The sequence below is a fragment of the Narcine bancroftii genome, chromosome 13, assembly GCF_036971445.1.
Source record: "Narcine bancroftii isolate sNarBan1 chromosome 13, sNarBan1.hap1, whole genome shotgun sequence".
NCBI classification, from domain to species: domain Eukaryota; kingdom Metazoa; phylum Chordata; class Chondrichthyes; order Torpediniformes; family Narcinidae; genus Narcine; species Narcine bancroftii.
This window is the reverse complement of record NC_091481.1, coordinates 31,281,513-31,307,472: the sequence shown is the minus strand read 5'-3', so window position 1 is coordinate 31,307,472 and position 25,960 is coordinate 31,281,513. Positions and strand designations below refer to the sequence as shown.

The window sequence follows — 25,960 nt, the reverse complement described above, 5'->3', positions numbered from 1 at the left end:
GAATGTGGCCTATGAGCAATGAGAGGAAATGTCTAGCATTGCACCAATGAGCAAGTGAATATCTTACCTTAAGAATCCCCAAAGTAATCTCCCTCTCTAATTATTCTTCTCACTTTGCTGTAGCCATTGCAAAAGTATGACTGTAACAATATTTAAATAAAACCATTGGGGTAAAATCCTGTTGCTGCCCCTTGAAAATAGGACCAAATTACTCAGTTCTTGGATAAGTTTAGGGGTTAGATATAGAACAGATGGAACACACCTTTCTCATAAAAAAGCCGCAGCAAAGCCTATTAACCCTTAAGGGGGTTAAAGAGGGCAAGGATACCAGCCCCAATCTTGACAGCATTTTACAGGAGCACATCTGACCATGTCCTGTCCAGCTGCATCATGGCGTGGCTTGGTAGCTGCCAATGGGGTCTCCTTTTCCTCTATTGATGACATTTACAAGGAGCGTTGCTTGAAAAGAGCTCAAAGAATTATACAAGACCCTTTCCATCCAATGCACTGTATTTTTGACCCACTGCCATCAAGAAGGTGGTACAGAAGCATCAATATAAGGACCGCCAGGCTGGGAGTTTATCCTGCAGGATGTGAGATTGATGAACAGTGTCCTGTAACCAAGTGAATCAGCCCAAAATATTTGCATAGTTATTTTAAATGATATCTATATGTATATTACTGTGTATTTTATGTGTGTGTGTGTGTGTGTGTGTGTGTGTGTGCGTGGTGTGTGTGTGCATAGGGGCTACTGTCTGTGTGTGTGCGTGTGCATGCATGTGTAGGGTGTTCAGTGTGAATCTGTGCAAGGTGTTTGTGTGCTTGGGGATTCAATCTCAACCTCTAAGGAATCAGGTATGGAACTTCCAAGATGGCATTTACTCCCAAGACTTAATGTACTGTCCCCTCCCCAGATTACCCTCACAGTCAAGATTTAGCGGAAGAGGGGAAAATTGCATCTGTGCAAACAACCCCTAGTGTGGAGTCACTGCTGGCCAAGGACAGCAAGAAAATTGTAGTTTAGTGCCTGACTCAGATGAAGAACTGGTCAATTTGGTACCAAAATAAATCGATAATGTAGCGTGCAACTTGCCCAGTCCAGAACTTAATGAAGTCAATCAGTGATCACGTCAATAGTTAAATTCCTATTTAGGCAAGACAGTAAAATTCCTGTTTGCAAAACAATTCAATATCTTGGCTATGCTCTCAAGGTTTAATGAAGTAAAGTGAGTACAAAGACATTTTGTAATCAGTAGACTTTTCAACAGAATTGCTTTCATAGCGTGTTTTTCATAGAACAGATGTGATAGAGGGTGTATGTTGAGTGATAAATTAGTACAAATGCTCCTTTGATCTTTCACTGGGAACAAATCTATAAACCCTCACTGGAAATTAGTCAGATGGGTTACAGGAAAAGATTATATCACCTGAAGTGATATTCCATCATACCTAGAAAGCCCAGTAGTAGATTTGACCAAACTCTGTCAAATAGATGAAGTGGACAGAGGTGTGTGATTTCTGATGATCGGTAAATTAGAAATTAGTGTCTGCAATCTTAAACGAAGCATCAGATTAGAGGAGATCCAAATCCAGAGTTAGCAAATGATGTGAAGTTGATTACTGATCTCAAAAATGTGATTTAATTATTCTTGAAAGAGATATTGAAGGAATAGGTATGTAAAAACAGAAATATGGGATTTGTACAAAAGAAAGAAGCTGGTGCTGTGTAAATCAGGCATGTTTCTCCGTATGGCCACATGCATCTCATAGCGTTGCATGCACGTTGCAAACGTGAATAGTTAAAATAACCCGATTGTTCTGCCCGCAGTTGCACATATAACAGTTTATTTACCTGATCTATTTTTCTTGGCATTGAAGTGCAAGATTATCCAATATTAATTTTGTCAAACTGTGGATAATGTATTTCATTTCAATTGCAGATAGATTTCCCAGACACTCTCCTGGTCACTTATTCTCGGCCTGTTCCTGTAACTTGCAGCCAGTATGTCGGTGATATTGATGAAGTTTCCAGAAAACAGATTGCAAACATCCAGCAAAAACATTCCCTACTTTTGTAAGTCTTTCTCATGTGCAAGAAAAGCCTTTTCGGGATCTCACCATGACAAGATTTCTGCAGTGCTTGGACATTGGACATTGGATGATAAGAGAGTGTTGAAGGACAGTGAAGCACGGGCTTAAAGTTAGCACACTTCGTAGTTGAGGTTAAGTAAGTAAAACAAGAGAACAGGCCAATAAAATGTGAATTTCAAAATGTGCAAGCATTGAGTTTACACTAGATGTTTAAAAATCAACAGATATACCATAGAAGTAATGCAGTTTGATGTTTTGTCTAAGATAAAAAAAACCTTTGTGACCCTTCAATAACATTATAGCAGAGGTAAAAGCAGTGAACATTACCGGGGAAGTAATGGATCCCATTTTTATGAAGGGCAGGAGACTACAAAATGTTTTTATTCAAATGTACACAGTGGAAACTTGCTAGAGTGGGAGTCGGGCCAAGTGGTACAGGAAGTTGTTAGAAATGAGGTGATTTGCCAAAGAAGGCACAGTTCGACTCCAATTATCAGAAATGGTCGGGACTGGGCCTAGGTGGATAAATGTTTTTTTTTCTTCAGATGACTGGTCATTTTTTAAAAAACTGTCCAGTAGCAACAGCAGATCACTTGTAACAGTGTTTAAACAACAACAAACAATAAGGGAAAGCTTTTTAAGCATTCAAATAACATTTAATTCTCGCCAAAAAAAATTGCTGGCCACTGTCGATGACCAAAACCTCCCCACCAAGGCTCCGCTCCTGCCGGGAGCCCGACGTCCCCACTCCTGCCCGGAGGCCCAACGTCCCCACACCTGCCCGGAGGCCCGACATCCCCACTCCTGCCTGGAGGCCCGACGTCCCCTCTGCTCCCAGGAGGCTGCTTTCCTGGATGACGCCGGGACAAAGGATTCTTCTGACCGCTTGCAGCTGGGATACAGTGGCATACATTTTGAGAGGGAGAGTTGGAAAGAAAGGTCAATAGGGGAAGGTGAAGAAGAGATGGAAAGAGAGGGGAGGGAGATATTGAAACGAGGAAAATCGTCGTTTTAATTTCATGTCGAGCGAATCTATTTTTTCAACCTGTGCGGTCAGTTCGGCTCCGAAAAATTGTCAGATAAATGAGGATTTTGGATAATCAAATATCAGTTTATTGGTATTCGATAGAGGGGAAGTGCAGGTCATTTTGGAGTACCTCAGCAAATTGTGACTTTTTGTAATTCTGTGCACTGTGGTTCAGATGGGACCGACACTCCAAAACAATTTGATATGCAAAGAAATTTGAAATGGCATGGTAAATTCCGTTTCTAAAACCAAAACTCAGATTAAACAGTGTCCTGGCTGAGAACATAATTATCAGGATGTCTTGGCAATCACCTGACATAACTTTTTTTTAGTCCTATAATTGCCAACACATCCAGATAATTATCTTCTTACCCAGGGCAACTTTTACTGAGTTTTAATTCACAATCTGTCTCACTAATGAGATTCTCCATCGGTATATGATTCCAGATTGTCGGGCCTGAGGTGGCAGGATTAAAATCGCTGGGGAATCTCTGGTCACAACACCGTTCCAATAGCATTCAAACTTCATCTCTCTTGGAAGTTGCAGGGGTGTCTGTTTCTTTATTTTTCAATATTTTAATCGAAATTGAAATACCACATTGAAAAATACAGAGTACTTAAAGATAAATATTAAAAGTAAAACAAAATACATTGCACTTGGATCATACCAGTTCATCCAAGGTACTCCGCATTCTCAATCAAACATATTATATTACAGTAATAAAAAAGAAAATCTAAACCACTACCAAAATTGAAGCTGTTTGGTGAAGAGAGGAAAAAAATCCTTATCAGATAAATAAATCACCTTATTAGTCAACACCTAGGCTGGACTACTCTAACTCTTTGTATATGAGAATCAGTCATCAATATCCTGTCTGCAACTGGTGGAGAATGCTGCAGCAAGGCTCCTGACCCCCCCTATTCTGACTTCCTTCAACTGGCTACCAGTACGGCTCACAATAGATTTTAAAGTGGTCCAGTTTGTTTACAAAGCCCTTAATGGACTAGCCCCCTCTTACATAACCGATTTCTTAATGTCCTACTCCACTTCAAGGCCCTCTGATTGGCCAATTTAGGGCACAAGGTTGTTCCGTGCTCAAATCACAAACTCCAGGGAGATTGTGCCTTTGCGATATCAGTCCCCAAACTATGGAACGATATTCCTCTGTCCATTAAATCAGTCCCTAACTCTTTTAAATCCAGGTTGGCGTATTTTTATTCGCAAACGTTTTGAGGTGATTGCTGATTGCCACCATGTTGAATGTACAATTCTGTACCTTGGGTACCCATTTTGTACTGCACTTTAAATAGCTGCTTAAGTTGAGATGTGATTTATGATCTGTACAGCGCTTTGTCATCGTGAGTTGTTTTAAATGTGCGGTATAAATAAACTACACAAAAGCCTGAATACTCCTGAGGTTGTCTGATCTCAAAAGCTAAGCAGGCTAAGGACTGGTCAGTACTTGGAGGGGAGATCACCGAGGAACACCAGGTGCTGTACAAGGTGCTGGCACTGTAACGGCATGGCACTAACTGCTACACTAACCATTAGGGTAATGGTTTGCACAATATTGTAACGCCAGCATTCCTGGTTCAAATCTGATCTTGCCTTTAAGGAGTATGTATGTTCTCCCCATGTCTGCATGTTTTTCCTCTGGGTGCCTCTGGCTTCCCCCCACCTTCCAAAGATGGACGGGGATAGTCAATTAATTGGCAACATGGATATATTTGGGTGGCACACACTCCTGGTTCAGAAGGACCTGTAGCCATGTTACATTAATTCAATCAAATTAAATAAAGTGGCATGGTTGGAAATGGGGCCCAGAAGGCAGCACAGACTTAGATAGCTGATGGGCCTGGGCCATATGACTCGAGGTGATAACTCTGTAAGATAATCCATGTCATTGAGGAAATTACTGTTCTCAAGGAGAACTACCTATTCTCTCCAAATGTTTGGTCAGTGAGCATTTTTCCCTATTTTATTGCAAGCAAGAATGCTAGTTGCTTGGACACAACTGTTCTGTCCTTTTTTTTAACCTTTTAAAAGAAGCTTTCCAAAGTTACATAACAACCCTGCCAGTTTAATGATAAGCCCAGAAAATCAAATAATGTTCTTTGGCAGTAGACACAACTGGCGCAGAAAACTTGTCCTGCGGTAAGCAAAGAACAGATAAAATATATGGGCAGAGAATATGTCAATATTATCTTGCCAGGGTTATTTGCTGCAGTGGTTTTCAAACTGCCCCTAAATTTGCATTCCACCTTAAGCAATCCCTATGCCATTGGTGCTCTGTGATTAGTAAGGGATTGCACAAGGTGGGGATGTGAGTGGGAAGGGAAGGTTGAGAATCACTGCTCAAGACCCATTTGTTACTTAAATATTTTGCTTGAGAAAAATTGTCATTAGCCCATTTCCTTTGGAGTTATGAAACCGTGCACATATCGAGTCAATTAGGTACGATTAAAATAGAGATTCTCAACCTTCCCTTCCCCACTCATATATCACCTTAAGCAATCCCATACTAATCACAGAGCACCGGTGGCATAGGGATTGCTTAAGGTGGAATGTGAATGGAAAGAAAATGTTTGAAAACCACTGTCTTTAATGGATGGAGGAGCTTCCCTTTAAATTACCTTCCCACCACTGTGCTTTGCAACATTTACTTCTATATTCTAAATTTACACCTAAGTCCTCCGGCTTGTTCTTACAATTAAAAAGCAATACTCAAATCATGTGCCACAAGTTATCAAAAAGATTCAGTATCTGAGAAACAAACCTGCTCATAATTGTGATGTTAATTGAGATTGATTTTGAAACTCTTACGTGGGAGATGATTGGATGCACCTCTGAGAAAAATAAAAGGCCAGGCAACTGCTTGCACATAAAGTCGATTCAGAGCTGAGGTACGATGTCAGAGAACATTTGGATTTGTTGTCCATAACAAGAAAATTAATCCACTTCTGGAGTGCCAGGTCTGAATGTTTTGAACCTCAATTTATGTTTTACAGGATTGAAAAAAACGAGAAGGAGCTGCTCTGGGCAAAACGTTCATTCTGTAACAGCTCCAACTGCTTCCTTCCCCTCTTACTGGGCAGTATGCTCATCAGGGACTTGGCCTCTCTGTCTGAGATCTATGCTGTGCTCAAAACGTGGAGCTTTTCAACAAACCCTTTGGAGTCACTGGGACTTTTACTTCCAAGGTAGGAGTCTGGAGTATCCATTGGTGGATTTTCCTCCTTTGATCTTTACACTTCACAGAGCTGTTAGTCTTTATTCCTGTGGATTATGTTTGAGTTCTTTTGGTGCCAGAATCAATGGATTGGATCCAACCATGTGTCTGGTGGCTCCCAGATTCAGATCCATTTATTGTCATGTCCAGAACAGACAAAGCTCGTTACCTTTTGCCGACTGTAAAGACACACAAAGAGACATCAGTAATCCACCAATAAGGAAAAGAGAGGCAAAAGAGAGTCCTTTCAAGGACGGGAATCAGACATTTTGCAGTCCGCAGTTTGGCATCAGATATTTTGGCTGCCAGACACTTTGGCGACAAAAACAACAAGGCTTTTGTAGCCCTAGGACATTTTGGCACCAACCTAAACAATGAATATAATATTATCAATTGTATTAATTAATTAATTTGATTGATTAATTAATTAGCCTCTCCCCGCGGTAATATCTCCGTACTTCTGTCTCCCTGCAGTTACATCTCAGCTCTTCCCGCAGATCCATCTCCACACTCCTCTCTCCCTGCGGTTACATCTCCACACTCCTATCTCTCCACTGTAGCATCTCTGCACTCTCCTCACCCCGTGGTGAAATCCACCAAGCTGTTCGTCCAGCACCAAACTGTGGGCAGCAAAATGCCCAGCGTTAAATAACAGGTGGCAAAATCTCCGGTGCCAAATTATGGATGCCCAACTCTGAAAGCCAAAATGATAGGGAACCAAATGAGGCTGCCAAAATGCCCTGGACCCTTCAAGGACACCAAGTGTCCGTGGATTTGCGTCCTGCACTCCTGTAATATCTCCAGCCTCATGCCCTGCTGTCCGTTCCAGCAGTGAACCTGAGCTCTTGGGTCTGAATCTCCATTATTAATCAAGAAGCTGCTAAACACCCAAAGCCCCTCGGGAGCCCTTCTCGCCATCGGTACCTTCACGGATCCCAATCTCAAGACCCATGGCCTGGTTTGAGTCCTTCTGCCACCAAACTGCTCACTGGTTTGCTGCTGCGTTCACCTTCGCTGCAAGGTCCTCTCCCAGGCTTCTCCTTCACAGCAGGAGGGGTAGTGTTCTCCCGCTCTGGCGTCCTGCGTCAATCCACTGTTTCCCCAGTCCCTGCACCCCTCATGATCTCCTGTCATATTGGGCACAGAACTGTCCACCCTTCCTAAAGGCTGTTTAAAACTTGAGGGATACACACATCCAGGCAGTAGGACCCTTCAGAGGAGCTATGTGTCTCTGCTTCCTGCTCTCCCAGGTCTGCACCATTGCTGCCATTACCGTAGAGGCACTAATTGGATTAATGTTGCACTGACTGAGTGCAATGCCATTACATTCACGTTCGAATCTGTCTGTCAGGGGTTTGTACGTTCTTCACATGACCTGCATTGGATTTCTCCGGGTGCTCCAGCTTCCTCCCAAATTTCAAAAACGGACAGGCTTGGTTGGTTAATTGGGCGTAATTAGGCAGTTTTGTGAGCTAGAATCAGACTCTACCATGTTGTAAATAAATTAAACTTTAATTAAAATTTTAGAACTGCCCATCAAAAATTAATGTTAATCATTAAAACGGATCTCCATGCACGCTCTCCGAATTTGAAGTATATCCAGTATTGATTTAACACAGGGGCTAAATCCCTCACCTTGCCCTACAAGGGTCACCATTAGAAGTCCAGTGACAGGTGCAGACAGGCTTCTCAGACCCTGCTTGAGACGAGGCGTGTGAAAAGTTTGGGATTCTTTTGATTCTAATGCAGATTGTAGGACAAAAATAACGGAAGCCTACTTGAAAGATTTGTGATTATTTCTGACTGATGATAATGATAGAGTTTATTGTGAAATACATTGTACAATATACTTATCCAACAATATTCTTACTTTACACTGCAGCCAGTGTAAATAAAAAGGTGGGGGTGAGGGTGTTCCAGAGCTTGACACCCGCCAGACAGAAACTGTTCTTTAATCTAGAGGTGCTGGCCTTTAGGGTTCTGTGCCTTCTTCCCCAAGGTAGCAGTAGGAAGAGGTTATCATCAGGGTCCCAGATCCCTCAGTCTATTTATAGTCTTGCTGTTATGATGGTGTTGACCTGTAGTCAATGAGCAATGAACAACATTTCCTCCAGTTCCCCACCTCCTTCACTCTCCATTCAGAGAGTTACCCCCTCACCCTTTCACTTTCTTTTCTACCCATTCCCATCTCGCCCTGCGTTCCTCTCCCTAACTCTTTCTTCCCTCCTCTCCTCTACTTCCTCCCCCCACCTCTTTATTCAGGCTCCTGCCTGTTTTTTGCTCGTACCTTGATGGAGGACTCAGGCCCAAATCATTGGTAATATCTCCTTTCTTCTGATAGATGCTGTGTGACCTTCTTAGTTTCTCTCACACTTTTGTGTATACAGTAAACATCCAAAAATCCGGTTGCCATAAATCCAAACCACCCGACAGTCTGGACTTCTTGAAAACTCTCAAACGTTTTAAATTTTACAGGCTTTTGTATGTATGCAAAAGGGCCGCAGATGCACGAAGCAATAAGTAAAAACATAAACATAGATCACGGTAACCGGCCATTTTGGCCCATGAGCCAGTGCTGCCCAATTACACCCAATTGACCTGCAACTCCCAATACATTTTGAATGGTGAGAGGAAACCAGAGCACTCGAAGGAAACCCATGCAGATATGAGGGAGAATGTACAAACTCCTGACAGACAGCTCGGGATTCGAATCCCAGACCCGATTGCTGAAGCTGCGACAGTGTTGCGCTAACCACTACACCAACCGTGCCGCCCATGATTACGTTTACATTTTTATCAAGTGTTGATTTTATTTTTCTTCATAACTGCTCGTTTTGATAAATGAAGTGTGATGTACAGTGAGTTTCCGATTATCCAAAATGCTTGGGACCTAACCTATATCAGTCATACGGATTTTTCAGATAATCGAGAAATTTCTTTAAGTGGCCCAGTAGCATCAGCAAAATACTTGTATCCCCGACACCTCCCCACCGCAATCGCAAATCCAGATCGGGAGCCCAAGGTCTCACCTCACCATAAGTGGTAGGAGATTGCAGGGACTGTCCTCCAATGGAATTTCAGAGGTCATTTGACAGAGGGAGAAGCTCAGGGGAGCCAGGAGAGAGCACGGCTCGGGTGGGGGAGCGGGGAGAGAGTGCGGCTCAGGCAAGCAGGGAGAGAGTGCGGTATTCAATTCAAACTCTGAGAATGCCACAAGGCAATTTATCACAAAGTTGCAGTAACTCATGGTAAAAAAAATGCCAATTTATAAATAAATAATCAGTCTTGTCCTTTCTTTCAATGTGTAACCTGCAGGACAAATGTCTCCTTTGTAAAACTGATTCCCTGTAGCACGGTGGGTAAAAGAAATTTAACTTTTTTCAACTTGTCTCAGCTGAAAAAAAAATTACGGATATTCGAGAATTTTGGTAGAATGGCTTTTGGATAATCGGAAACGTACTGGAACGGAGTGGGTGGGGGTCCATCTCATCCCAACCAGGCAAAGTCAGCCTGAGCTCTGACCGCCATGCCGTGACAAACCCACAGATTCCCGATATATGTTTCACGCCTCTGTTGTGAATGTCTTTAGTGTCCTGTGTAATTGTGGTTAGTTAAGCATTAAGTGTTAAATATTGAGGGTGTGGGGTGAGAGGGAGGGGGATGGAAAGACCTTAAACCCTGTAAATAAATTTGTACAGAATTGACAATGGTAAACTTTAGTCAATGCTGGTTTTGTTAACATTGGCGCTGAAAGCTGTTTGAGTTTGAGCTTGAAAATCATAAATAGAATATTTTTAAAAATTATCAAAATTTACCCTATTCCTTAAATTTGAATTTTAAAAGTACGACCCAAGAATCTGTAAAATCCGGACCGACTCAATCCCCGAGCAGTCCAGGTCTACTCTATACCCATCAAAATCAGCTGGTTTCATTTAATTCTGAAAGTGCCTCTGTTTGGCTTTTTTTTTAATTTCATTTTCTGGTAAAATTGGGTGTGTATATATGATGTTGTTGGGGGCTGGGGAACAGAAATGGGTTCTCTCACTGTTTCACATTGTACCTTTTGTTTTCCACTTGATAAGTTTTTCAGATCAAGAGCTTCGTCAGGCTGCAGTTCAACAGATTGGAACCATTCTCAATGACGAATTGTTAGATTATCTGCCACAATTGGTTCAGGTAAATCGCCCTTGTTAAGGTACAGCATTATACACAGAATTAAAGTCAAGCCCTCACTATTACAGCTTCCAGGGATCCACAAAGTGAAAGCTACCTAATGAAAAACTTCTTGCCTAACTGACTGGATTTAATGGGGTGGGGGGGGGGGGAGTGGGGGGGGAGGGTTGATGGTTTAGTAAGTATGTGAATATGTGGCTCAGAAAAGTGACATGGGATGCAAATTTTGAAGTCCAACAAAGCTGAAGCCATAACCATGAATTAATTAGTGGCTGGATGACTCCATCTCCACTGTGGAACACATGCTCAAACAATGGGTTGGTGCAGTTGATCTCCAAATGCTGAGGGCAAGAAGTGAATGAATTGAAATAACGGAGGCCTGGGGTTCGATTCCAACTGCACACTTTGATAGGCTGAATCACTGAGAAAGACAGAGAACTAAAAATACCTGCAGTGTCTCTTCTCCTTGTTCCATCTGTTTTGCACTTACGGCCATGAATCATATATCACCCCATCAAACTTTTATTTTTAGTAGTGTCTTAGGATCAAGGATGACTTTGCTTCCTCTCTAGTTTGGTGGCCGATGAATCCATGGAGGAAACTACAGAGTCTTCCATAAATGGGTCAGATGGTGGCTGACAAGATGGGAAGCTGTGGAGTTTATGAGGTGACCTGCTCCTTTTCACACATACACAGGACATTACAATACTAGGACAGTATTGTTGTACATGGCACTGTCTTCAGTGTAGAATGTCGAAGATTACAGATCGTAAAAAACACAAATTGCTGGACAATCTCAGTAGATCAAACAGTTTCCTTTATATAGCAAAGATAACGATACATAACCGACGTTTCAGGCTTGGACCTTCATCAAAGTATGAGAAAATGCCGGCAGGCTTCAAAACAAAAAAGTGAGGTAGGGAGTAGGGGTATAGCAAAGGTAGGAGATGATAGGTGGAGAAAGAAGGGTAGGGACAGCTGCACTGAGGGGGAGGAGGAGGGATGACTGGGTGGGTACAATCACAAAGAAGGCTCGCCAGCGGCTATACTTCGAAAGGTGCCTGAGGAGATTCAGTTTGTCGAAAACTTCTACGGGTGTACCGTGGAGAGCATTCTGGCCGGTTCCATCACTGCCTGGTATGGGAGGCTTCAACTCTCAGAATAAGAATAAACTCCAGAGGGTTGTTAACTCGGCCTGCGACATCACAGGCACCAGACTCCACTCCGTTGAGGACATCTACATGAGGCGGTGTCTTAAAAAAAGCAGCCTTTATCCTCAAAGACCCCCACCATCCAGGCCATGCCCTCTTCGCTCTGCTACCATCGAGAAAAGATACAGGAGCCTAAAGATGAGCACTCAGCGGCACAAATCTTCCCCGCTGCCATCAGATGCCTGAATACTCACTGAAACAAAGACACTGCCTTACTTTTTGTGCACTATTTTTTTAATAGCCATGTTGTAAGATGGCTATAATATGAATGTTTGCTTTATGATGCTGCCACAAAACACCGAATCTTATTGTCCATGACAATAAATTCTGATTTTGATTTCTGCTTCCTCACTCTAATGTCTGCTTCCTTCTTTCTCTTCACTGGCTGCCTCACCTGTTTTGTCAACCACGTTTCCCTTTTCCAACCATCTTTTCCCAGTTCAGTAGGACAAACCTATCCTGAACCCAGGGCAAGGATCCCGAAACATCTTCCACGTTACCTCTGCACTTTCTCCCATGAACGTCTGTTCCCAATTTACTCTCCGTAGTTCCTGTCTCATCCCATCATAATTAGCCCTTTCCCAGTTGAACACTTTCCCATTTTGGCTGCTTTTACCTTTGTATGTATCTATACTAAATCTCAGGGAGTTGTGGGCACTCTCACCAAAATGCTCCCCACCAACAGGTCCACCACCTTTACTCAGCACTAGATCCAGTATGGTCCCTTTTCTCATTGGCTGCTCCACATTCTGTGCCAGGAATCCTTCTTGGACACACCGGCCAAATTCTGCGCCCATCTAGCCCTCTTGCAGTCAGGAGGCGCCAGTCAACATTAGGCAAGTTGAAGTCTCCCGTGGATGATGTAAGGTAAAACATCATGAGATGGGAATGTGTAGGGAGTTACCCTGTACAGGGCTGTAACAAGAAGGGGAGGTGTCCTTGTACTCCTGTTAGGTAAAACATCATGAGATGGGAATGTACAGGGCTGTAACAAGATGTGAATGCATCCTTGTACTTACAAGATAAGAGAGACATTGATGGATTGAGAGGCAGGAAGCTAGCAGGGAAAGGATAGCAACAGTTTTAGTCATTGGACAAGTAATGATATGATGATGTTCTAAGCATGTATCCAAGGGTATAAAAAATCACCATTTTGCTGATAACGGCAGAATGCATTCTCCGACTAACATGGTTAGTCGCAAGTGTTACAATCCGGTAATAAAGAACAAAGAACCCTGATTTCGACTCAGTCTGGTGTTTGTCTCACTCATTCATGAACAAAGCAGACCTAACAATGACAACCCTGTAATTTCTGCACTATTCCAAAATCTTCCTACTTGTTTGTTCCTTGATCTCCCAAGGCCTATTTGAGGGGCCCTTAGACTATGCTCAGTAGAGTGATTGCTTCCATCCTATTTCTCATTTCAACCTACACCTCCTCAGTAAACACTCCCTCTATAGTGCGTTCCCTTTCTACAGCTGAGATGCTATCTCTGGCCAGTAATTCTCCCCCCCCCCCCACTCTCTTACCTTCTTCCTATTCCTTTCAAAAAGCCTAAACCCCAGTAGCTGCATCAGCCAATCCTGCCCTTCCTCCCGTCAAGTCTCTGTATCAGCCACAACATCGTAATTCCATGTACTGATCCATGCTCGAAGTTCACCTCCTTTATTCCTAATACTCCTTGCATCGAAATAGACACATTTCAAACCCTCTGACTACATGTAGGCGTCAGCCCTGCCTAATTCTTCCTCACAACTCCACAGCACATTGCTTCATGCTTTTCACCTTCTGCCCTATCCTCTGCACTCACATTCTGGTTCCCATCCTCCTGCCCAGCTAATTTAACCCCTCCCCAATAGCTCTAGTAAACCTACCTGCCAGAATATTTGTCCGTCTGCAGTTCAGGTGCACCTAGGTCCTTTTTGTACAGGTCAGTCCTTCCCCAGAATTGATCCCAGTGATCCACAAATCTGAACCCCTTCCCCCTGCTCCAACTCTTCAGCACAACTTCCTGTTCCTACCCTCTCAGGCATGTGGCCCAGACAGCAATCCTGAGATGACCACCTTTGAGGTCCTACTTTTCAGCTTCTTTCCTCACTCCCTATATCCCTCTTCAGGACCTCTTCCCTACTTCTATCGATATCATTGGTACCAACATGGACTACAGCAGCTGGCTGCCCATCTTCCCACTTGAGAATATTATGGACTCGATCAGAAACATCCCTGATCCTGGCACCTGGGAGGCAACATACCATCAAGAAGTCTTGAAATCATTTCCAAAACCTCCTATCTGTTCACCTAACTAGCGAATCTCCAATTACTATCACTCTCCATTTCTTCCCCCTTTCCCTTTATAACCATCATGACTTGTCCCTGGTAGATCATCCCCTGCTACAGTATCCAAAATGGTATACTTATTGTTGAGGGGAACAGCCATGGGGTGCTCTGTGGTGTCTGCTTATTCCCCATCCCTCTCTTAACAGTCACCCAGCTACCTGCTTTGGAGCTACAGGGGGAAGGGGTTCTCCCTGAAGCTCCTGTCTATCATCCACCCTTCTCTGCCTCCCAAATAATCTGGAGGTTCATCCAGCGCCAGTTCCTTAACTTAGTCTGTTAGGACCTGTAACTGGATGCACCTCTGGCAGGAGGTGTCATCAGGGACAGTGTGTCGATGTGAAGGATTGAACTGCAGAGGTATTCATATTCGAAAGATTCAGTGATATCAAAATGCCTTCCAGAAATGCAGATGAAAGAATATTTAAATTGACCAAAAGCGAAATAAAACTTCCATTTACTGTATTTGATACATTATTTTTGAGCACATCTGACGACTGTTTCTGCATTAAATACTGTACTCCCTTTCCAGAAACATTGTGCAAACATCTTCTGTGGAAGGATGGCAGAGATTCCAGAGGGTGGCTTATCACCACCAGCACCTCAAGGGCAATTAGGATTAGGTAATACTGTAAATGCTGGTCCTCCCAGCAGTAAGTCATTGATTGTGAAGCTCCTTCACCCATAAGTACGAAGCAATATTGATCTGCAGACTTAAAAATCATTTAGTTCCTCCTGGTCAGTGGCACGCCATCAAGTCAACGTTTACTGACGCAGAGTTGAAATCAAGCTCTCATTAATGACCAAAATCTACCATCCAGGAAATGCAGTGGCAGTAAGTCATCCAGTAGCTCTGGATGTTCAATGGTAATGCTACCCTTCAAAGCTATAATACAAGCTGCATCTAATATTATGTTTTAAGTGTAATTATTTTTAACATATGTTGATTGCCAATATCAATACTCCCCGATGGGGGGGCTTTTTAAAATTTTACTGGATACGCATACACATCTGGCAAATTTACCATCACATTTATCTTGTTTCCTGGAAGATCCAGATTATTAACTGCCTGCACTGCCCTGTTAACTATGATTTACAATCACATTCAATCTGCACTTGCAAAGCCGGGGAAATAACAGGGCACAAGGGGAATGAATCTTGGATTTAGATTTGAAACCACGATGTGACTTTATACTTGATAGACATGCAAACACAGTGGGAAGCTCGCAGTGGTGTGTGTGAACTATCCTCAGAGGAAATGAATGGATTGGACGGAGGAATGTGACCCCCCGAACATGCCATTTTAGAATTTCACCAGGGGTTGGTTTCAGTGACAAGTAGTGGTAGCATATTGCATTTTGAAAGGAGGCAGGGGTTGTTTTTGACAAGCCTTGAGATGTCACATTTAAACATGTCAAACAGGAATGGACCTACCCATTGGCCCTGTGGCTTCTGACCTAAGGTCAAAATATGAATCAGTAATCGTGTCTGTAAAAATTGAATGAGTTGTAACATTTAATAACATAGGTGACAAAAATTGGAAATGTTGACAGATAAACTTCTTGGAATTTGCTTTTAAAAGACCATTTCATTTTTAACCAGGCAATAAAGTTTGAATGGCATCTTAACAGCCCACTTGTGGAACTCTTAGTCGATCGTTCAATCAGGAGTACCCGGGTGGCTCATCAGTTGTACTGGTAAGTCAAAGTTATCAACTTTGTAATGGTCAAGGACACCAAGAAAGTAGGTCTCTAAATTTTAATTGGACCATGACGCACCTGGATCTTAACTGATTTACTTCCCATTCTGGAACCTCAAGGTGGACAGCCCAGCCACACTCTCCACAAATGATACCCAGCACTCTTTAGGGGAATCCTTTCTCAAGGCAAGTCCATTTGCTTTCAGAACATTTTTATGAAGAGGCAAATAAAGCCCTCCCAAAAAATCTCTACCTGCTGTCTCTTTCTTATCCTGCCAGATGACACCATCACCTAGTCTTATCTCAGCGAGATTTACCGTCCGATTCTCAGCAAGCCTAAACGTTGGACAGCGCCTTCAGCTGACCAAATCCATACTGGCTTGCATGTTTCCATTTGTATTAATCCCACAATAAGAGCATTTTATTCTCCCCTCATTCCCACCAGGACCCCCTGATTCTGCCTCCACCATCATACAAGGGACAATTTGCAGTAGTCAATTAGTCTACCAACCCATACACCTTTGCATGTGGGAGGAAACTAGAGGACACCTATATGGTTGCAGGGTAACTCCACACAGCCAGCACCAAGGGTCAAGATTGAACCTTGATCATGGAAGTTCTGAGGCAGCAACTGTGATCCTTGTGAGATTGTGGCATCAGGGACTGTACTCGTCGGAATTTAGAAGAATGAGGGGGGATCTTATAGAAACGTATGAAAGGTATACATAGGTAAGATAGAGTAGGTAAGTCATTTCCATAAGAGGGGAAGACCTGAACTAGGGGCAGAGCCTCATGATTCAGGATATAAGATGAAGAAGAAATGCTTTTCCCGGAGGCTGGGGAATCTATGGAATTCACTGTACATGGAAGTAGTGGGCACTAACTCAGTAAATATATTTAAGACAAGGCTGGATAGATTTTTACATAGTAGGGGAATTAAGGGATATGGGGGAAAAGCCAGGTAGGTGGGGATGAGCCTATCATCAGATCAGCCATGATCTAATTGAATGACGGAGCAGGCTCGATGGGCCAGATGGCCAACTCCTGCTCCTATTCCTTATGTTCTTATCTTCTTATTAGAACCAGATGAAGCACATGCAGCTTACTTGAGATTCTGAAATAAAGGCCTTGTCCTCTTATTGACTCAAGACTCCAGGCATTGTCATTTACCAGTCAATGGTCGTGCTTAGTGCTCTGGTGAGATGTGGATTAAGTTAAACATGTAACACAAACTTCCAAAGAAACAAAGAAATGGTAGGATCATAGAGAGTATCAAGGAACAAAAGGACCTCGATGTACAGCCCATCGATCCTTGAAAGTGCCACTTTGAGTAGGAAATGTGATCAGGAAGACTGATGGCCTTCAATAGTCAGAAATAGAGAAGATAAGCTCCAACTTCATAAAATATTGGACATAGTTCAACTAGAGCATTACATACAGTTCCAATCACCAAGGTATAGGAAGGATGTGACAGTGCTGAGGGTCCAATGGGAATTCGCCAGGTTGTGAACTGGGATGGGGCAGTTCATTTATGAAGAGACCAGAGATGCTTGGTCTGATCTCTCTGGGGCAGAGGAGATGAAGAGGGGTTATGATGGAGATATATAAAATTGTGGGGGGGATAGATACGATAGAACTGCAGGAGAAGATTGCCCCTATCAGGGGTAGATAAAACAAGAGGGTAAAGAGGAAGGAACTCAAAAGGGATATGCAGAGTCCTTCTTCGCCCTTGGAATTCACTGGGCATTTATGAAAATTTAAGGCTAAGAAAGTTATGGATAATACTGAATGATGAAGATAATTCAGAAGGGAGCTCACTGGTTGACATGAGTTGGGCTGAATGGCCTGTTTCTGTGCTATATGATTCTGTCATCAGTTTCAAGGGTGCATGGGTTTAACATTTTTTGGTCATAAAAGATTATTGGGAATTTATCTTAAGTTTACTGTGATGCATTACATCAGTGTTATCCATTCTAACTTGCTTAAAACTCATGGATGCGTATAAAATGGGGTCAGTTTGGTTGCTTTACAGAAGACTGCGCGTCCACAATAGCATAAATGGCTCTCTGTACATTGTATATTCTTTCATGGTGATACAAAGTTGTCACTTCTGCTGAAGTCAGTATTCAAACAAACTAAATGAATTTTTATTTTAAATTGATTCAAATAGATTGTTCTCCATTCAGTATGTACACTGGAAAACAGAATGGTTAATTTTGGCTATAACACCCCAGGGAATGGTTTATCGTTGTAATTGATTTGACATCAAGACACTTTAGGTTGTCAGACTCTGTTGTGATGTAATCTATTTGCCCACCTGCAAAGCAAATGAAACATTAGGCTCATTCTTTATTAGCAATTGTTCGGAGCACATATCATTTGCATTTTGGCTTTAAAATGTCCTGGATATTCATTGTGAATCTGCAGTAATGACAATAAGTTGCTTGTAATGAATGAACAGTTTTGATGAGCATCTTTTATAAATATGCTGCTAAATCCTGCTTGAATATTGGACTTTAATCATTTGTCTTTGGTCAAACCCAACTTGTCCTGGCTTTTGATTTAACTGAATTGACATGATGAGTCATCCATTTTCCATCACAAGGCACAATGATGTACAAACCAAGAGATTCATGAGGTTTGAGAGAGATTTTATTTTGAACTGTATTTCAACACCTAAACGCACCCAATTTATCGCTAACACTACAGATCAGGAACATATTTCACTCAAGGTGCACAGGGAAAGTCATTAAATTTGCAATGGAAGTTAAACTATTTTTTTGGATGGGTGACCAAGAGTGATCGATGAGAATTGAGTGCCTTTATACATCTCCTCTGGTCTTGCAGAAGGGTCCTGACCCTTTTGGAGTGTAGCGGTTAGCACAACACTGTTACCGTGCTAGTGACCGGGTTTCAAATCCAGCGCTCTCTGTAAGGAGTTGTGTGTTCTCCCTGTGTTGGGTTGGGTTTCATCCAGGTGCATTAGATTTCCTCCGGCTGTTCGAAACGTACTGGGGGTTTGAGGTCAATTGGGTATAACTATGCGGAATGGGCTCGTGGGCCTGTTACTGTGCTACACATCTAAATTTAAAGATTTAAATTTAAGACTTTGACTGTCCATTTCGCTCCATGGGCGCTGCCTGGCCTGCGGAGTCCTTCCAGCTTCTCGTTTTCATTTGCTATGAGATTAAGGGGAAAGCAGAAACAAATCCGGTAATTTATCTGAGCAGTTATCTGAATATAAAGCCACCCCTCTACCGAGTGGTTCCTCCAGTGGGGAGGTGAAGTGACGGAGTCACCACAAATGACTGTGTGGATGAAAATGTGAAGAATGGTGGAGTTGCAGATGAAACATGAACCCAACTATTTTAGTTTGGGTGTTCCAATCTTGGAGCAACTCATTTACCACAAACTACTTTCCATATCAGTACACAGCCAGCAGAAGGAGAGAGGTAGACTTGGATTAAATTTTTTTAAAAAGTTCTGTCCAATCCAGGCCCGGATAATTGAGAACGAGCTTCACGGCTGACTGAACATGTATCAAAAGAGATGGGAAGTGAACTGTAAGACTCTGTGAGCCCTAATCATCAGTACCCACAAATCAGTGCTGCAGGCTGGAATTGAAACTCAACGTAACTCTGTACCATTTGCTCCACTTGCTTCCAAGCGGCACGCCAAGGTCCAAAATGTTACCCTTTACACCCTATGGATGCTTTGTGACCTGCTATGCTTCTCCAGCACAGTTGTGTATTGGCACTCGACCCCAGCATCTGCAGACTTTCATGTTCAACTCCATGCCCATAGAGCTGTCTCATTGCACCTGCGCAAGCAGTAGTCATTAACTTTCCATTTGCTCTTATTTCCATTCCTGCTTTTCTAAGGAAAGAACAATGTTCTTGCTCTAAAACACAAAGCAGATTTTGGATGGATATTGGAAGATTTGTTAATGCAATCCATATACCAAAGCAAAATAAAAACTGTCGATGCTGGAAAGTACCATATATTTCAGCGTGTAATTCGAGTCGTGAAACCGTAAAAAAATTCTCAAAAAGGAAGGTCAACTTATACGCCAGATATTCTTTTGAGACCATTAAAAAAAAACAGATTGTCGTCAATTTGATGTAGCACCTCCCCACCACTGCCGCCGCTCCCTAACCCCTCCCCACTGCTGGGCGCCACCATAACCGCTCCTGCCTGAGGTCACTCTCACCTCTCCTGTCTGGTTGGCCAAGGTTCTTGCTCCTGCCAGGAGCATGATGGCGCCGCTCCAGCTCCGTGGGCCATCACCGCTGCTGTCCGGTAGGGCGAGGTGTTTTTTTTTTAATTACTTAATTTACAGATTTGTTACTTGCGATTGGGGTGTTTCAAAACATTTTGGGATGTTTCTGGGAGGTCCGGAGATCCCAAAAAATGAGGCTAAAAAAGGGAAGGGGGGGGTTGACCTATCTGCTGGTCGACTTATATGCCAAAATATATGGTGAAAGTCAAAAAAGTGCTAGAAGTATTTAGCTGATCAGGCAGCATCTATGGAGCTGGGAAAGCTTAATGTTTCAAGTTGCTGACATCAATGAAACTGTGACAAAAGGTCATCGACCTCCAAAATTGATTTGGGTTTTCCCTTCACAGATGCTGCCTGAGCTGTTGTCCTCGTTAGACAAGATTTGTGCAATAAAGAGAAGAAGCAAAAGGGCAGAATCCCACAATGCGGGGGTGGGGGGGTGGAAACAACAAACTGAAAGAAAGGTGCGGGGAAATGGTGAGAGGAAGGAGAAGTTGATGTAGCTGAAATCACCCTCTCGTCATTCCCACGCTGACAGATCTTTTAAACCGCGAGTCAGCTTTATGATATGAGAAAATGAACCCTGAGTTTTTTCCCTGAGATTGGAGATTGTCAGAAGTAAATAGATTAGTTGAAGGCAAGGAATGTAGTCCGTCACAATATATTATTGTTTCCAACTGTTGGATGCACATCAACATGAAGTAGAGCAGATTAAGATAAGCAAACATTTCTTCAGTCAAAACTTTCAGATGCTTAATCTGTGTTTTCTTCCAAAGAAAGTCACAGCTAACCCATAAGTTTTGAAACCATGGGGGCTTGGCAAATGTTCCATTCAAATGAATGTACCTTTAACCATTCATGTACACGTGGGCCGATGGATTTTGTGGCGATTGTCCTTTGATGCAAAGTTCAAATGTGCCCAGGGCCCGAGACATCTAATAAAACAAGCCATGAACTCATCATTGCTCACAAAGGCCCTTCCTCCACTTCTCTACTGCTGAGTATTAGAATTCAGGCAGGTCATGGAAATGTCCCATAGGGAGAAACATAGAAAACTTACTACTCCCTTTGGCCCTCAAAGATGGGCCAATCCTGTCACTATCTTAGAAATAATGAGGCTTTCCCATAGCTCTCTATTTTTTTAATCTCCATGTAACTATCTGTTATGTCTCTGCATTACTTGGGAGGCTTCCTAAATAATTTAGAGATGCAAGATTCAAATAACAAAAGAGACTTTACTTACTGATGCCTTCCACCATCTCAGGAAACTGTCCACACACTTACATGCATATACGTGTGCCCCACAGTGGTGCACTACAGAGAGAAGGGTGTATTCTTACGCAGTTACAAAATAGTTCACATTATCCTGACAACATAACACTATCCAAAAGTTTCTTAGAAGACCCTAACGTATCTGCCTCCACTACCATTGCTGGCAGCCCTACTCTCTATGTTAAAAAAACACGCCTGACATCTCCTCTGTATCTACTCCCCAGCACCTTCAACCCATGTCCTCTTGTGGCAACCATTTCAGCCCTGGGAAAAAGCCTCTGACTATCGACATGATCAATGCCTCTCATCATCTTAATCACCTCTATCAGGTCACCTCTCATCCTCCGCCGCTCCGAGGAGAAAAGGCCAAGATCACTTGACCTGTTTTCATAAGACATGCTCCCTAAACCAGGCAACATCCTTGTAAATCTCCTCTACACCCTTTCTATTGGCTTCCACGATAGCGACATGACCAGAACTGCGCACAGTACTCCAAATGGGGTCTGACCAAGAACCTATATAGAGGGCAGAGGGATTGCTGGACAGCTGGAAACTAATAAAGATTATCATGGGTCAGAGCATCTGATGGAAGGTGTGGTCACAGCCCGTGGCTGGGTGGAAATGTTTGAGCCAGATGAGGGAGAGGAGCCTCAAGGAGAAAGGACAAAGTACCAAACTTAAAGAGGACCTGCCATTCCAAGTAATAATCTCTAGAACTGGCAGGTGCTTTTGAAGTCTTGCCAGAGCGTGTCTATTATGAGTGCTACAGCTATTGTACGAATAATGCCACTTCTGAGGACACATATTCAACTGTGTTTTGTGAAGTAGCATGCTTTGTTTGTCATTTGACAGACTGCAATAGCTGGACACCTCTGTGCAGAAACCTCAGTGAATACAAAGGGCCATTGACCCTAAACATTGACGGTTTCTCTTTGTGCAGATGGTGTCAGAGCTGCTGTTTTTCTGCTTTTGTTTCACTAATATCCCATTCACGTTCAACAAAAAGAATTTCTAATTGAGTAGAAATCAGAAAATTCAATTAACCTTTGGACAATGCAATACTCCCTTCTGCCATCTGGCAGGAGGTATCAAAGCACTTACATCCAGAGTTGGAAACAGCTTTTGCCCCCAAGCCATCAGACTCCTAAACTCCCACTACAGATGTGCATAGTTCGCCATGGATTTTCAGTGTATATGTATTAATACCCTAATATTTTAATGTGTTATCTGCTTTCCTAACTTATATTTATGTAAATACACTCCATGGTCCTGGAGAAATGCTATATCATCCTGCCATGTGAACATGATATGAACAATAAATAAAGTTGACTTGATTTGACTTGAATACAATCTTCTAGCCAGACTTTCTTTAAACCAGTGGTTCTCAGCCCTTTTCTTTCCACTCACATACCACTTTTAGTATTCCCTATGCCATCAGTGCTGTGTGATTAGTAAGGGATTCTTTAAGGTGGTATGTGGGTGGAAAGAAAAAGTTTGAAAATCACTGTTTGAATGGTACCTCATTGACTCGTTATGTGCATGGTTTCTTAACTCCAAAGGAAATGGACCAATGACAATTTTTCTCAACCAAAATAACAATTGGGTGATTCTCAACCTTCCTTTCCCACTCACATACCACTATTTAAAGTGGTATGTGAGGGGAAAGTAAAAGGTTGAGAACCCCTGCTTTAAACTACCAGCTTTCTTTAAAGGATTATTCTACCATTTGGCCATCTGTCATCTTATTTACTCAAGAATTATTGGTGCCTACCTTTTTCAAGACTTAAGATGCTTGTTAATAGTGATCCCTGGTGTGAGTAATTGCCTTTGGTTGCACAATTCCATCAGTGTAACTATTGAATTGCTTGGGTTTATAAATTAAATTGCAAATGGGTTTGGAACAGTGTTTACTTCATTTTAGATATCACATTAAGACGAACATACAATTTAGTCTACCTCTTTACTGGGTTCATGCGATGACTGCTTGTAGATGACTTGTGATTTAAAACAACTGGTGTTTCTGAAGAACTTTTAAAGACCTAAAATATCACAAAGTACTTCAAGCTGCTTGGCACTGAACCGAAGATTAATTTTGGTTCTATGAGCAAAGATTAGTCAAGGAGGCTCCTATCAATGAGCACCTAAAGGAGGAGGCAGCTTAAAGTCTAGGAATGGGAGCAGTTGAAGATGCACAAGAGGCTAGGCTTGGAGAAAGGCAGAGATGAAGATTAGAGAGCTAAAGAGGGAGGTGGCGACAGAGAGAGAGAGAGAGAGAGAGAGAGAGAGAGAGAGAGAGAGAAATTCAGCGATGGCTCCATGGCTGTTGTTCCCAAGATGAGAAGATCAAATTTTCAACCAAAGGAACTATGGCTGGTAAATACACTGTGGTCAATGAATCACCTCAGTGGTCACGTGACACTAGTCCAAAACGTACCTGCCTTCTGGCCCCAGTTTAGAAGTGAATCAATGAGGACTTCTCCTCACGACTTGGTTTGTTCATTTTGTTTGTATCATGCATTGTCAAGCAGGGGTCATGAGCATGCTGGAGGTCACATTGAGACCTCTATCACATGGTGCAGAGGCGAGTCCAACAGCAGACCGCAATCTTCCTGAAGCAATTCTGGTCCCTCAATTTAATGCCAGTCATGATGGGCTTATGTTATATACATTAATATTGGAACACTGACCTGAATTAAACGGATCAGTGCAGGTAAATGGTTTTGTTCCCTTATTTTAATTAATAACAGTTTTTTAATTAGACTATATTTTCCATACATCATTTTTTAATATCTTTTCCATTTTTAATTTCTTGTTGCTAATTAACCCCTCCAGATGTCACAGCTCCCTTCCCAAAAATTTGAGATGCAGAATAAAATTTGCTACCTCTGAATTTATGCAGGGGGGGGGAAAAGGTATTTATTTTTCCCCTTGCATTTCTTGCCGCATGCACAGCTGATGTTGGCAGAACCAACAGTTTTCTAGGAACACAGCCTACCCTCTCCTATAATGCGGGGATTGCCAGTATCTGTCAGTTCACATAATCCATCCTTAAAATTTTCACTGATGGTATTCACCATAAAATCATTCCAGGTACCTCCTTTCACCCTTTCTTCTTGATCAAGTTGAGAACATCTTTTGATTTGTTGTTATTTATTTTTCACAGTAGAGCAACGGTTCTCAACTCTTTCTTTCCACTCACATCCCACTTTAAGTCATCCCTATGCCATAAGTGCTCTATGATTTGTAAGGGATTGTTTAAGGTGGTATGTAAGTGTGAAGGATGAAAATCACTGTTCTAGATCCAATTGTTAATGAAATATTTTGCTTGAGAAAAATTGTAATTGGTCCATTTCCTCTGGAGTCATGAAACCTTGCACATAATGAGTCAATGAGGTATGATTAAAACAGTGGGTTTCAAACATTTTCTTTCCACCCACACACCACCTTAAGCAATCCCTTACTAACCACAGAGCACCGATGGCATAGGGCATACCTAAAGTAGTATGTGGGTGGAAAGAAAAAGGTTGAGAACCACTGCAGTAGAGGCTCCACAATGGTATAAAACTGTGCAATCAGTAGTCCCCAAGGTCACCATTTGCCTGCTATTGCAATCAACAATCGTTCCTTTCATTCACTGGCATGGAGCAAAAATTTATCCTGGTGTGAAATCCCAACTGTGATCATTCATTGAAGCTTTTTGGAAAATAATAAAGCTTAAAGGCTGAAATATTCTATCTGAGGCCAGCTTATTTTCCACCACTACATATTAAGAATGATAGAATGTTCCCTGGTATTGGGGCACACCACAGATATGGGTGAGTGGCATCAGGTTTTGAACATAGAACATTACAGCACTGTACAAACCCTTCAACTCATATGTAAACCTACTCCATAACATTCAAATCCTTCCCTTCTTCGCACCAGTAACCCTTTATTTTTCTAACATCCATGTGCATCTCTATGGGCCTCCCTTGTAAATATCGATGACAGAATGTCTTGTATTCTTGAGGTTTGAGAGTACTCTGATTGATAAAGGAATGTTGTGGTCCAGATACAGAAGAAACATTTCCTGTGATGTCACTAAGGGGGTGTGTTTTTTTAATTGGGTCAAGCCATTTAGGCTCAATTCAGGAGGCATGTGTTCACTTTGAGTTAAGATTGTTCCTTTTGTCTCTCCCTAGGTTACTGAAGGATGGCATGGCAGACTCTCAGTTCAAGGACAGATATGGCCAGCTATTAGCAGCAGTGCTCTGTTGTTCAGGGCAGGCCATGCAAGAAGAATTGGACAAAGAAACCAAGCTTGTTGAAAAGCTGACAGCAGTAGCGCAAAAAGTCTGTTCAGCTGATCATTCAAAGTGCTCGGTGAGTTCAAGACCGATGTATTATCAGTGGCATCTTTGTAAATGTTTCTCCTCCATGCACACCCTGCAGAAAAGGGAGATGGATGGAGATTGTGTAGTCCCTGAAGAACTTTCTCTTATTCCATTATCACCCAACTGTTCATCAAATGATAAAGAAAAATCAAGAAGGCTGTTTGGGATTCAAGTAGCACGTCCCCAATTCTAACCAGCACAAATGTAGAATCTGCTGGACTTATCAGATCTTTGTATAATTCCAGCCGATCTAAAGGTCATTTGTTTAGG

General features: G+C 42.4%; 1 protein-coding gene across 4 annotated transcripts in view; it reads left to right on the top strand.

Annotated features, from left to right (window-relative positions):
* The window catches only part of LOC138747868 (phosphatidylinositol 3-kinase C2 domain-containing subunit gamma-like), a 179,118-nt gene that overhangs the window by 77,927 nt on the left and 75,231 nt on the right, over window positions 1-25,960 (top strand). For all 4 annotated transcript variants that reach the window (XM_069907455.1, XM_069907456.1, XM_069907457.1 and 1 more), the window contains exons 15-19: window positions 1,941-2,074; window positions 6,128-6,319; window positions 10,431-10,524; window positions 15,670-15,764; window positions 25,499-25,679. In XM_069907455.1, the coding sequence (XP_069763556.1) occupies window positions 1,941-2,074; window positions 6,128-6,319; window positions 10,431-10,524; window positions 15,670-15,764; window positions 25,499-25,679 (696 nt within the window). The remainder of the gene's footprint in view (window positions 1-1,940; window positions 2,075-6,127; window positions 6,320-10,430; window positions 10,525-15,669; window positions 15,765-25,498; window positions 25,680-25,960) is intronic.